Genomic DNA, 14,530 nt, shown 5'->3' with positions numbered 1-14,530 from the left:
AAAGCTTGGCGAGTGCGAGTCCCCTGAACATAAACAACAAAGAAGATACAGGATGACAAGACTACGATTATAAACAAATACAGAATGAAACTTGAAAGCTAAACAAAAAACATACACAAAAATATAAGAGTTAAATTAAAGGTAAGTTTTAAATGAAAATGAAATATGATAATAAGCTACGCGAAAGCCACAATATGACAAACAATAACAAACGGGTGAGTTTTACAGGAAAATGAATGAATTTATAAAATAAGATAAAAGGTTCCTAAACAAGCAAACGTAATACAAAAGGAGCATGCTAGAAAGCCACACCAACAAGATACAAAAACAATTGTACATCAAGGTGGCCCTAGTAACTAACCATTGTGGGCTGTCGTCCCCATCATGAACATCGGGCAGCCAATAAGTGCACAGTGCAGACACTGTCAACATAACAACCAAGGAGGACAAGATTCAGTGTGCTGAGTAATAGAAATCTACACCTAGGCCTATTGCCATTTACATGTTCTAGATAGTTTACTTCGCAGTGTAAATCATTGTTTTCATACAATTTCTGTTCTTTTGTCACTGCAATTTTTACAATTCTTCTTACGATCTGTCTTTAGGCTACAAAGCTTATCATGCCCACCCAAAATAAAGGTCTGCATGAAGTACACAAAATATAAGAAAACAAAAATTACGACATTAAAAAAAAAGCATAGATACGAAATAGCCCCTTAAAAAAAGAAACACAACAGAAAAGCCGGATACTTCACATCAGTGCTCCCATTTACTTCAGCAAAAATGGGTAGCCAACTCTGAAAATAGTCAGGTTCCACAAAACTGATGCATGAGGTTTAAAACCCGCCTTTAAGAATTGTGGCGAAAATTAGCATGGCTTTTCATGTCATAATTCTGTCAAAACAAATGTGAGTGAAGCAATGCAGCAACATAGGAGTACCAGGAGATTGCTTCCAGGGCTGTCATCAAAAGTCTTGTTGCTCTCATTTCCTGCACATCCTCCTTTGTCACTTCTCCATCAGCTCCTTCTGAAACTTGTTTATCATCTCCACTAGGAAATGATAGTTACACATAAAAGGTTTCCAAGAGTCTTGTCAGTTCGTCAATATCCAAGAAGGTTATGTCTGAATCATTTTGGTTGGATGTAGAAGTTCCTTCTGGAACTTGTTCAAAGCCTTCACTCTTCACCTGCAACCAAAACAGTCCAATGGACAATTGGGAAATCAACTCTCAGTGCAGAATATACAACCCTTCAGCTTAATAAATCACTGTGCAATACAGTCGCCTCGATAAATAGCGCACTGGGTAGGGTTTTAAATAATCCAACGGGCCAAGACTTAAAAAAGGTTTTGAAGTAGGGTTCTCACTCTGTAGACGTTTCACAGACTATCATCTTTGTGGTCACTTGGTAAAATATCAATTTTTATTTTATCTGGGTGGTCCATTCAGTGGAATCCACAGGTCTCCAAAGGGGCCAGTAAAGAGAAGAATGTGCATAAATTACACTGTATGGTGCGGGAGGAAAACCACAGAAGAATATTCCGAGGAAAACTCACGGAATCGGGTAGGGACTGAAAAGCCAATCCACATATTGGCCCAGGCAGGAATTGAACCCGGGCCACAGCAGTGGAAGGCAAGGAAAGTACCGCTACGATAACCTGACTCCCTCTTCAGGATACAATGGCATGGTGGGAAATATTTCAATGAAATGCCTCAAATTAATACCACATGACCACATGGCAGTATCAGTGAAACGGTCAGTGAGTATAAGTGTCGTAGCAAATCTTGAAGGCTTTTGAAGGGGAGAAAAAAGCAAAGATTTTAGGCTTTGCATGGTGGAGTATAGTATCGTTTTGGTTTGCTCAGTAGATATTGAGTTCTGATAAGAATTGTCCTGCTTAATATCACCTTTCGCTAAGAAGTGTTTATAGTTCTGATAAGAACAGTCCTGCTGTCTCCTGACGATGACTAGAGCAGGCTAGTCGAAAGGTTGAGAACAAAGAAAAGTTCTTTTTAGAACTTAAAGCAGGACTGTTCTTATCAGAACTAAACACTACTTAGCGAAAGCTGATAATACGCAGGACAAGTTCTTTATCAGAATTAAATATCTACTGAGCAACAAGTTATCACACGGTGTTACCGCAAACTGAAACGATACTAAAGGAGCACCAATTAAACCACCTCCTCCAGCAGCGTTGGTACCTCCTGTCTCCTGCATCCGCTTCTGCCGCTTCTCCTCCAACTCCTTCTGGATCTTGTAGATCTTTTCAGCCAGGAGGTGAAAGTACTCCTCCTGTAACATAAAAAATACAACCAAAAATTTGCAATAACCAGAATAAGCTAGAGTAACTAAGAACTTCCTCAACATAGTAACAATATCCTCAAGACACAAAAGATGCATGACTTCAGAAATTGGTATGTTCAGGAGAATAAATTTGTTTCAAGTTGTAAACTACTCTTAAAAGTTCCCAAAAGATTTGTGCTCACTATGCGAATAGTTAGGGGCGCGCAGTGGAAAAACTTGGGGTGCGGAGGGGGTGCCCCTCCCCCTCAGTGACCAGAACTTTCTCAAATAAGGACATTTGAGAGAGCCCTTCCCACCCTCAGCCCCCGGTCCAGCAGTAACCTCTCTGGATCCTCCCTTGGTGCAGCCACTAACTATGGCCCGATCATATTGGATATAATAGTTGGGAAATTTAACTATGGGCATTTTAGTATCACAATGTTACTCTGCATTGTATGAGTGAGTAGGCACAATTGAAGTTTGTCCAGCACTTACCCTACTACTGGCTTGCTCGTACATGTCCTTTTCTACTTTGCGGGTATAGAACTATGATTCATAATGTAATCTTTTCCTTTACTTTGCAGCCGCTGTTGTCATTGGTTGATGACTAATAAACACTACACGAACTATCAACTAAAGAGTTATACTTATTGATGACAACAGCGACAATCTAGACTCTCTGACACGCTCTACCCCTCCCAATGGCTCACGTCAACTGCTCGGCTCCTGACTGTGAGGCATCCTGGCCTAGCAACACACCCCCAGAGGTGCTGCTCGCCTTGATCAACCTACACGCCCGCACCGCCCACCCAACCGTTCCTGCCCCTGCACCTACTCCTGCCTCATGCGCCGCCAAAGTGGAGAAGGTCAGGCGACCTACGGTCATGGCTGCCGGCACGAGTGAAGAATGGTCCTACTTCGAGCTACGATGGTCCGAATACAAAGAAGCCACGCATCTCACAGGAACCGATATAGTCTACCAACTGCTTGAGTGCTGCGACGACCGACTCAGGAAAGACCTGACCAGAACATTCGGTGCCCTGACGTCGCAGGATGAACCGACCATCCTCAAAAACATCAAGAGCTTGGCAGTTCGCCGAGAGAACATCATGGTGGCTCGTGTGCAGCTCCAGCAAATGCGACAGGACCGCGACGAACCAGTGAGGGCCTTTGCCGCCCGCCTTCGTGGCCAGGCTAGCGTCTGTAACTACAAGAAGGACTGTACGTGCTCTCTAGTCGTTGACTTCAGTGACATCATGGTCAGGGACACCCTCATCCGTGGACTAGAGGATGAGGAGATCCGCCTGGATGTCCTCGGACAATCCAAACAGGACATGCATTTGGACCAAGTGCTTCAATTTGTCGAAGCGAAAGAGAGTGGCAAACGCTCTGCCGGCCGCCTCCTCGAGGGTCGTGCCACTGCCACTACGACTGCTGCAGCTGCCAGCTCCTACAAACGAAGGGAGAGATCCAAGCTACAGCCCCGCGACATTAAACCTCAGGTGTGTGACTACTGTGGCAAGGCGGGCCATGAACGTAACAAACAGGAGCGCGTGAGGAAGTGCCCCGCGTACAATCACACATGCGCGAAGTGTGGCATACTCCACCACCACGAGAGTGTGTGCCGCCAATCCCAGCGGAGACAGCAGCCAGCCACGCCCAAGGCACAGGAGTCACCTCACAATGCCACCGCAGTCTTCGAAACCCTGTGCTCTGTCGACGACGCCCCACCCATGGACGCGAATGCAATCACTCTAGAGCACCACATCTACAATCAGTTCTGCGACGCATGGGAGAGGCGAGGATCTGACCCCCAACCCATGGTGGACGTCTCTCTCAAAGCAACTCCTGAGGATGCTCGTGACCTCGGCCTCCCTACCCCCCTGCTCAGCACCACCTCCTCAGCCATCTACCCTGCTATGGCTGACACTGGCTGCCAGTCCTGCCTGGCTGGCACGAAACTCCTATCCAAACTGGGGCTTGAAAGGAAACACCTCATCCCTGTCACAATGAAAATGAATGCTGCCAACAACTGCCGCATCGACATAGCAGGTGCCCTGGTCCTCCGCATCTCTGGCACCTCCCAATCTGGAGAGAAACTCGAGACCCGGCAGATAGTGTACTTCACCGACTCATCCGACCGGCTGTTCTTGTCTAAGCAAGCCTGCGTCGCCCTGGGCATGATCTCTACCAGGTTCCCCACCATTGGCGAGGCAATCAGGCCCGACAGTGCCAGCGTCGCATCCTCTGCCACCTCCCCGACGCCCACACCAGCAGCCTGCCTCACGCCAACATGCGAGTGCCCACGACGCCAGATGCCACCGTCTCCCCCAGCAGACCTCCCATTCCCAGCCACTGAGGAGAACCGGGAGAAGCTTGAGACATGGCTGCTGGAATACTACAAGTCGAGCACCTTCAATGTATGTGAGCACCAACTACTCCCCATGATGGCTGGCCCCCCACTGCGACTCATGGTGGACCCTGACGCTCGGCCTGTCGCCTGTCACACACCTATCCCTGTCCCTGTCCACTGGCAGGACAATGTAAAGGCAGGCCTTGACCGCGACGTCCGCCTCGGCGTCATCGAGCCAGTCCCAGTCGGTACACCTGTCACATGGTGCCACAAGATGGTGATCTGCCCCAAGAAGTCAGGCCAGCCCAGACGGACGGTTGACCTCCAGTCACTCAATCGTCACGCTGTTCGTGAGACCCACCACACACAATCACCATTCCACCAAGCACGTGCAGTCCCTCCCCAGACTCGCAAGACTGTGTTCGATGCATGGAACGGCTATCACAGCATTGCCCTAGCTGAGGAGGACCGCCACCTCACCACATTCATCACACCTTGGGGCCGCTACCGATACTGTGTCGCCCCACAGGGGTACATCGCCTCCGGTGATGGCTACAGCCGCCGCTTTGATGAGATTGTGTCTGACATCCCGAAAAAGACCAAGTGCGTGGATGATACCCTGGTATGGTCTGACTCCATCGAGGAGGCCTTCTTCCAGGCAGTTGAGTGGCTCGACACTTGTGGCAGACATGGCGTCACCTTGAACCCCAAAAAGTTCGCCTTCGCCACGATGACTGTCAAGTTTGCTGGCTTTGAGATCACCCCGACCTCTGTACGCCCCTGCCCTGAGTACCTTGAGGCGATCCAGAATTTCCCAACGCCCCGTAATATCACAGACGTGCGCAGCTGGTTCGGGCTTATCAACCAGGTCTCCTATGCCTTCGCCATGACTGACCGCATGCTGCCCTTCCGCAAACTCCTCAAACCTGGTACCCCCTTCTCGTGGACCGATGAGCTGGACTGCCTATTCGAGGAATCAAAGGCCCTCATCGTCAGCGAAATCCACAAAGGGGTGGAGATATTCGACAAGACCAAGCCGACCTGCCTTGCAACTGACTGGAGCAAAGATGGTCTGGGATTTTGGCTGCTCCAGAAGCACTGCGACTGCCCCTCCTCAAAACCCTTCTGCTGCAAGACTGGTTGGAGGGTGACTCTGGTTGGGAGCCGCTTCACTTCAGGTGCCGAGTCCCGCTACGCCCCAGTTGAGGGGGAGGCCCTTGCTGTCATCGATGCACTTGACAAGGCCCGCCACTTTGTCCTTGGCTGCTCTGACCTCATAGTGGCGGTGGATCACAAGCCCCTCCTGAAGGTGTTCGGTGACCGCTCACTTGAGGACATCCCAAACCCTCGCCTCCGCAACCTCAAGGAGAAGTCCTTGCGCTACCACTTCCGCATCGTCCACATACCTGGTGCACGCCACGCTGCAGCTGATGGGGTATCCCGCCACCCCGTGGGTAAAGGCGCACCGCTACAGCTCCCTGATGATGTCGCACCTGTGCACTATGACTCAAGCGAACCAACGACCACTGTGCTGCCACATGACTTCCTCACTGCTGTCCGCACCAGTGGCCCAGACCCTGTCGAAGTATGCAGTCAGTCTGCCACCACAGCTGCTAAGATGATCAAATCAGTCACATGGAATGATGTCCGCCTCGCCACATCCAGTGATCCAAACATGTGCAGACTGATTGAGATGATACAAGGGGGCTTCCCCACTCTACCTGGTGACCTCCCCCGTGAGCTCCGGCCATACCACCAATTCCGTGAGAATCTGTCAGAGTTTGATGGCGTATGCCTTTACAATGACCGTGTCATCATTCCCTCGTCCCTCCGTGCCCGGGTCCTTGAAGCACTACACTCGGCCCACCAGAGCATCACCATGATGTGCGCACGAGCTCAGTCCTCATTCTTCTGGCCAGGTATGACCCCCGCCATCACCGATACACGGGCACGCTGCTCTCCCTGCAACCGTATGGTGCCATCACAGCCAGGCGCACCGCCAACGCCTCCCGTCCAGCCCGATTATCCATTCCAATGCATTGCCGCTGACTACTTCACCTACCGCGGCTGTCACTACCTGGTGGTGGTGGATAGGTACAGCAACTGGCCAATCGTCGAACAGGCAGCCAACGGCGCCAATGGACTCATTACTGCATTGCGCCGCACCTTCGTGACCTATGGAATCAGCGATGAACTGTCCTCAGACGGTGGCCCAGAGTTCACCGCAGGGTCCACCCGCGCTTTCCTCCGCAACTGGGGCGTGTGTCACCGCATCTCATCCGTCGCCTTCCCCCACAGCAACTGCCGTGCTGAAGTGGGCGTCAAGACTGTGAAGCGCCTCATCACTGACAATACTGACGCTGAAGGCACACTTAACACTGATGAATTTCAGCGTGCCATGCTCCAGTACCGCAACACGCCCGACCATGACACACACCTCTCCCCTGCTATGTGCGTCTTCGGGCGTCCCATCCGTGACTTCATACCCATCCACCCTGGGAAGTACAACCCACACAGCACATGGCGGGAGACACTCACATCCCGCGAGGAGGCACTGCGCAACCGGCACATGCGCGCTGCAGAGCGTCTCTCAGAGCACACCCGTCCCCTCACGCCACTGATTGTCAGCGACTGCGTGCGTATCCAAAACCAGACCGGACCGCACCCGACCAAGTGGGACAAGACCGGGGTTGTGGTGGAGGTGAGGCAATTCGACCAGTATGTCGTGAGGGTTGATGGATCTGGTCGAGTCACCCTACGCAACAGGCGATTCTTGCGGAAGTACTTGCCTGTCGTTCCACGTGCGCCCCTCCTAATGGCACCCGGCCCAACACCTTTGCTGCCGGGGTCGCATGCAGCTAGCCAGCACCCGAAAGCAACCCCTCTGGTGCAGGCCAACAACCGGTTACCACAGGACGCCTCAGCCACACCACCTGCGATGCTTCCAGCCGTCTCCCAGCCAACCCGCACCAACCATCCTCCAACCCCGGATGGCTTGGAACCGACTCCCACCTCACCTGTGACACCCACCGTGGCCACCACGCGTCCACCTAATAGCCAGTCCCACCCAGGCTCCGTTCCCCGTGCACTCCGCGGCCTCCTGCCACACAATACTCCTGGTCTGAAGGAACACCTGGCCCCGACCGTGGATCTGCCACCCCTGGACCGCTCCTTGACTGCCCCTCGCCGATCCACTCGCTTGTCACGACCGCCGGCCAGGCTTAGGGATGAACTATAGGACACCCATATACTCTGGACTTTTTTTTTTTCTTCTTCTTTTTTTTTATATAGCCAAAGTTACAGCTACAGTTTACTTCCTATAACCTATGCTTATTCTTGTTTCGATCTTTGCTTATTGTTCATGTTCACGCCTTTGCAATCTGTGCATTTCTTTAGGTTACTTAGTTATGTCTGTTACATTTGGAATCTTTCCTTCCTAGAATTGTTAGCCTTTGTTATTCCCAAAGACTTGGGGGGCATATAGAACTATGATTCATAATGTAATCTTTTCCTTTACTTTGCAGCCGCTGTTGTCATTGGTTGATGACTAATAAACACTACACGAACTATCAACTAAAGAGTTATACTTATTGAGCGGGCATAGGCCACTAGGTTCCCCATTCGCTTGTCCTTCATGGCCTGGGGGTCCGGCGAAGGAAATATTGCTTGAACTCTGTGGGATAGATAAAAACAAAGTAAACATGTCAACACATTCTCAGGTTATAGGCCTATCAAGATATAATAATAATTAAGGTACCGGTCATGATGGATGGATGTTTGAATTTTTTTAGCCCCATAAATGTGGCCTATTTACTGGACTGCCTCCGTAAACATAGGCCACACATCCACATGTACAAAAATGTGTCGCACTTTGCCAAATTTTGATTTTCACATTAAGGCTTAATTTGTAGGGTTTTTTGCTTTAGAAGCATACTCACCCTTTTTATAGGCTAATCAGAAAGTGCTGCCTTTTTCAGATGTCTAATTTTTGTGAAATTTTATGTTGAAATTTGGATACGCAAACGTGTGCAAATGAATCGGGAAATTTCACGAAAAATAGACATCTGAAAAAGGCAGCACTTTCTGATTATCCTATAAAGAGGGTGAGTATACTTCTAAAGCAAAAAAACCCTACAAACTATAGCCTAAATGTGAAAATAAAAATTTGGCAAAGTGCGACACATTTTTGTACATGTGGCTGTGTGGCCTATGTTTACGGAGGCAGTCCAGACGGTAAATAGGCCACATTTATGGGGCTAGAATTTGTTATACTTAAGGAACTTCTAATACCAGTTTCTGATGATGAACCAACAAATTTTAATTGGCCACAGCTCACTATATATGGATGGTTGAAGTGCCAAAATTGTTCACTCACAATTTAAAGACAAGGTGATTCCGCAAATCCTGGATGACAAACTGCTGCCAAGGCATGTAACTGTATTTCGATTAGCGTCAACATTTGGTGTAATTTTTTACAAATGTTTGTATTACATATAAGTTTTTATTTTTTTTACAGCAGGGGGGAGGGGAGGCATGGCCCCCCTTGGCCCCCCCCCCCCCCCCACCACCACCTTGGCTAAGCCACTGCCCTGAATGGAACGTCGACCGATGGGATATCGCACCAACGGGACATCAGACCATGCAATGAGACGTCAAACTAGAGACGTTCCCGAAACAACTGAGAGGTCATACTTTAAGGTAGTCCCGGTTACAATTTGATAGTTGTCTTGCAATTCATATAGTTGAGAGCTGTCTGCATTTTGGTATTGTCATGATATATTGACAGAGGGCTCAATTTACTGATCATCAGATTCTTGACCAACTTCATTGTTGTAACGCCTTTGTATGGGAGCTAGTCTCACATATATTGTTCACACACATCTCACAGGTTACAGAGAGGGATCTTAACAACAGATGATACTCAGACTAGGCAGGACCATTGAAATCATGCCAAATATACTTGTATTGTTCACATCTCATACACAAAACAGCTAGCGGCCTAAGTCCCAAAAAAAAAAAAGTTGGTCTCTGGTCAGACCAAAGTTCCGGAATTGATGCGGCGACGCGTTTTTGGGGTTTTTTTTGGTGGCTTTTTTGTTTTCAAGCTTGTATTGTAAAGACAAAGTGGGTACTATTTTGCTTTTTTGTGTCCTCATTATACATTGGTGTCCTCCATAATTTGCCTTGGTGCCCTTTATCATTTGCCCGGCAATTTCCCCATTCCTTGGTGTTCCTTGGTACAAAAATTTGAGGAGGCGAGGCAATAGAGGCGAGGCAATAGAGGGCGCTGTTGTAGCTTCCGTGTTAATTTGCGAAAAAAAAGGTTGACGCGCATGATTAAAATCGACGCACGCGCTGACCAGAGACCGAGTATTTTTTTTGGGGGGTGGCCTAACCTGGAATCCGATTTAAGCATAGCGCTGCATTAGATTGAATTACAATAGATCATCATTTATATGGTCAATTATCATAACGTTATTATAAATAATGTTAAATATTAGTATTAAGTAACCTGGTTATGTAAAGAGCCAGACAGGATTTTGAGCACTACGCTGTAAAAAAATCATATCTCTATCAATTGTTTTTGACTACTCTCCAACCCCCAGTATATGCTTGCCCCACCCTTTACATTTTTTTTTAAATGTACACTATTTTCCAAATAATGAATGTTTGTGAAGGCAATGGTGAGAATATTTTTATGAGTTGAAAGATTGAATGTTCCATTCAGGTTGGCGAGCGGTACTTTGCTCGCCTTCCACCGCTGTGACCCGGGTTCGAATCCCGCCTGGGCCAATATGTGGATTGGGTTTTCAGTCCCTACCTGATTCCGTGGGTTTTTCCCAGAATATTCCTCTGGGTTTTTCCTCCCACCTCTAAAACTGTAACCTCTTCTCATTGTCTTCTCTCCACAGGTTTCTTCAGGCTTGCTAGCTACAGTGCCTAGGGCGCTTTTGAGGAATCCTTGGTTTCATTACCAGAAATGATTAATAATAATAATAATTAATAATAATTAAACGAGGCAAAACTGAGTTAAATGGAACATTCCATCTTCCAACAAATGAAAATATTCTCACCATTGCACGAATGCAAAACATTCATTATTTGTTTTATATAGTAGATCTTTGGCATTCGATTGGAGGATAAAACTTAAGAAACAAACAAAACTCACAAAATCTTATTCACTCCTTTTTCAGCTTGTTCTAGGCTTACAACTTAGGTTTAAAAGTGAAATCATTTACCAGTGTTGTAGTACTCGGTACTCGTACTTGAGTACTTTTTTGGAGTACTCGTACTCGTACTCGTACTCGTATGTCAAAATACTCGTACTCAAAATGACTTTACTCGTACCGTACTCGGGCAGCAAAGTACTCGTACTCGACATATCAAAAGTACTTGTACTCGTACTCGTACTCGGAGGTACTGGTACTCGTACTCGGAGGTACAAGTACTCGTACTCGTACTCGGCAACCTAAGTACTCAGCAGTACTCGGTACTCGGAAGCAAGTCCTCAACTACAACACTGTCATTTACATTAATGAAAATTAACCTTGTGAGTTCTTAAAATAATGCAAAAAAAATCATCAAGGCAATTGCATCAACTTCAAAGGCGTTTTGTACTACTTATTGCGCACTGTGCAATAGATCAAAAGGGATGGGGCGAAATTGTACGGTAAATGGAACCAAAAATATACGGTTATGACGTAGGCCGTGAAATGGTTCGATTAATGAATGCGGCGTGACTTCCTCCAATCAAATGACAAGGAGTTACTAGGGTGTTATATAAATAGCTTCTAATGCATCATTTACAGATGATTGTTATGCCCAAGCTAGCCTATCGGTTCCATTTTTAAGAGGATGCTTCTTTACTTTAATTAAAGAGACACGCATCTACAACTATGCGGAACATGCTGCAAAATACTGGAGAATTTGAATTGTATTTACATGTAGTTACTTATTTTGTATTTGGGACATGGATGAAATGGATGCCGTAAATTCTGCCATGAAAATTATTGGAGTCCAGAGGTCCTGGATATCTATAGTTGGGTCAGCCCAACTTAGTTGGGATTGTTCAAGCTTAGATTGGGACAAATGGTGAAGTTGGGATATAAAAATTACTATTTTTCAATAAGTTCACTGTCACTAGTAAAATTAATACTGTAACAAAAGGGGAAGGATTTTTTTCGCATTCTTACATGTGTGTAAATCTAAAGAAAAATTTGTCAACCCCCTTTTCTTTTGAAATCCAACATTTGCAATATATTTTGCACGAATAGTGTCAATATATATTTTTTTTTATTTGTTTCCAACAATATTGAAAACTCCTTTCCACATACCTTTTAATAATACATACCTCTCCCATCCATTCTTTTCAGTTTTGGATGTGAAAATTCTGCCGAAGTGCCAGAACTACAGAAGCAATGTCAACTTCCTCGTCTGTCGCAATATCGATGAGGGTATTCCCCGTCATCATCATCATGTCGTCATATGCTATATTTAGATAACAGCAGAGAGCTCCCCAACTTGGGTATTGTGTGGATTTACTGAGCTATGCTTCAGCAAGGACAGTGAGCAAAGGAACATCGATCGACTTAAACTGGTGATTTGTATAACTGGTAAAGAAATTGTACTAATTGGAAAGACTGACCAACCTTTTCAAAAAAAATGAATGTCAGTATTTAACCTCAGCTCGATTGAAAATAACTTGCTCCTCTCAATAGGGCCCTCAGAAAAGGAATTGGTTATATTTAACCCACTGGTTGGTTGGCATCATCTTTTGGGCGAACCGTTGATAAAAAATCTTAAATAATTTTGAAAATTTTGCCACAAATTTTTCATGCAGTTTAACTTTTAAATATGCCAAGTCTGTCAAGAATTTCAGTTGGGATGTGCGCTATAACCCTTGGGGAATCTTACCGACAAGTTCCAAGCAGTTGCATTTGTTGGCCAAAATTGAAAAAAAAAAATGCTAGGGGTTAACTGTACATTTTCATTCAGATTTGGCCAAAACTTGACTTTAAATGAGCCACAAATGATTTAGAATGCCAGAAGAGCATCAATCGACATTTAGATACCAGAATCATAAAGATTTGTTCAAATTTAACTGTTTAAGTTGAGAAATGTTCACAAATTTGAGAAATTTTGCCCCAACTTGTCCACAGACAATTTTCAAACAGTTTCGTTTTTCGGCCAAAAGTGAAAAAAATTCAAATTTGGCAAAAAACTGACTTATCTTCAAACAACACAGAAATGATTGAGCACGGGATAGGAGCATCAATCGACCTTCAAACACCAAAAATATTGACGATTTTGGCAAAACTAACTGATTTATAGAGAAATATCAATAATTTTGAGATTTTTTTGCACAAATTGTCCACGCAGTGTGTATTTTAAATGCCGAATCTGTCCGGAATTGCACTTGGAATGTGCTCTAGGGTTCTTTAGGCATCTTCCCTGCACATTTCAAACAATTTTATTTTTCTGAAAAATTTCAGATGTAAGGGATTAACCTTGTTTTTTTAGTGAAATTGGGCAAAATTAGATGTTATGAAAAATTTCAAATTGTAAGGGGTTAACCTTGCATTTTTTGGGCCGAATTGGGCAAAATCAGATTTTTATGAAAAATCTCAAATTGTAAGGGGTTAACCTTGCATATTTTAGCAAAATTGGGCAAAATCAGATGTTTCTGAAACATTCCCGAAGTAAGGGGTAAACCTTGCTTTTGAGTAAAATTGGGCAAAATTAAATGTTTATGAGAAATTTCAAGTTGTAAGGGGTTAAGGCAAAAAAAAAAGTCTCTGGTTTCTGGTATGCGCGCGCGTCGCCGTAGCCATGCGCGTCGGCAAAATGAAAAAGTGTTTTTTTTAATGAAAGATGATGTCTTAAAACCGCCAAACTCACTGGTTTGACTGGAATACTGCTGCTGCACAATTTTAACGTGTTTTTAGATTGGGTTATGGTCGAGAATAAGCTTTATGTGGCCTCTCTGGACTAAGTTTAGTCGGGCACCATTTGCAGTCATCAGCACACATTTGAGGCAAAAAAATCAGGTGTAAAAAAATAAAAGCCGCGTCGCCGCATCACTATTTGGGCAAGCTCCATACCAGAAACCGGAGACTTTTTTGGGGGGGCCTAACCTTGCAATTTTAGCAAATTTGGGCAAAATCAGATTTTTTATAAAAAAATAAAACTGTAAGGGGTTAAAGGGAATATACAACATTTGCAAACATCGAAAAATAAAACTACCAAGTTTTTGCGAAATACCTTAATAGGATGTTGGTAAATGACAGTCTAAAGCATCCTGTAAAATTATGGCACCTGGTATACTGTCATTTTCAAGAAAAGTGGTATTTTTGTATCAATTTCCAACGCTGATCGGCCGATCAGCGTTGGAAACAACTGGCTTTTTTTTCAAATACTGGCCCCAATTGACCATTGCACTTGTTTGCAATCGATTACAAACCTATGAACGGGTACGAGCCAGCTAGACTGGTTCCCTGACCTTACAATTCCCAAATGTATGTAAACTGCTCTGTTTCTTCTTATATGGAGTCCTTACAATTCCCAAATGTATGTAAACTGCTCTGTTTCTTCTTATATGGAGTCAGGGAACCAGACTACAGGAAAATGATCGTTTTTCTTGGTTTTTATAGCATTTTCGAACCCAAAACCTCCAAAAAGTCAGTGTAACTATATTTGCTTTATATTTCCAACCCCCCAATTCCATCCATTTCTGAAAATTACAGCAAAAGCAAATGATGTATATTCCCTTTAACCTTGCATATTTTAGCAAAATTGGGCAGAATGAGATTTTTACGAGAAATCTAAAATTGTAAGGGGGTTAACCTTGCTTTTTGAGTAAAATTGGGCAAAATTAAATGTTTGAGAAAACTCAA

At 45.3% G+C, this 14,530-nt stretch overlaps 1 protein-coding gene and 2 long non-coding RNA genes across 3 annotated transcripts; 1 reads left to right on the top strand and 2 right to left on the bottom strand.

The window, feature by feature from the left end:
- Positions 1-2,025: 2,025 nt before the first annotated feature.
- Positions 2,026-2,822, bottom strand: LOC119727675 (histone acetyltransferase p300-like). The gene is made up of 2 exons (XM_038199675.1): positions 2,780-2,822; positions 2,026-2,293 (listed from the first exon to the last, which is right to left on the bottom strand). Exons 1-2 carry the CDS (start codon positions 2,801-2,803, stop codon positions 2,054-2,056), a joined length of 264 nt encoding a protein of 87 aa, XP_038055603.1. The 5' UTR covers positions 2,804-2,822; the 3' UTR covers positions 2,026-2,053.
- A 5,409-nt stretch (positions 2,823-8,231) lies between these two features.
- On the bottom strand, positions 8,232-9,067 carry LOC119727676. The gene is made up of 2 exons (XR_005270995.1): positions 9,013-9,067; positions 8,232-8,310 (listed from the first exon to the last, which is right to left on the bottom strand). It is a non-coding gene; the product is annotated as an uncharacterized LOC119727676 (long non-coding RNA).
- A 111-nt stretch (positions 9,068-9,178) lies between these two features.
- Positions 9,179-12,126, top strand: LOC119727677. The gene is made up of 2 exons (XR_005270996.1): positions 9,179-9,335; positions 12,011-12,126. It is a non-coding gene; the product is annotated as an uncharacterized LOC119727677 (long non-coding RNA).
- Positions 12,127-14,530: the final 2,404 nt, after the last annotated feature.

Source organism: Patiria miniata, unplaced genomic scaffold (assembly GCF_015706575.1).
Source record: "Patiria miniata isolate m_02_andy unplaced genomic scaffold, ASM1570657v1 HiC_scaffold_20, whole genome shotgun sequence".
NCBI classification, from domain to species: domain Eukaryota; kingdom Metazoa; phylum Echinodermata; class Asteroidea; order Valvatida; family Asterinidae; genus Patiria; species Patiria miniata.
Note: the sequence above shows the minus strand (reverse complement) of the source record. Positions and strands in the feature narration are given on the sequence as shown.

Coding starts and splice junctions, on each gene's coding strand:
- LOC119727675 (XM_038199675.1), bottom strand. CDS start 2,803: ATGTACGAGCAAGCCAGTAGTAGG. Junction 2,294..2,779: donor ACGAGCAAGCCAGTAGTAGG/GTAAGTGCTGGA, acceptor TTTATGTTACAG/GAGGAGTACTTTCACCTCCT.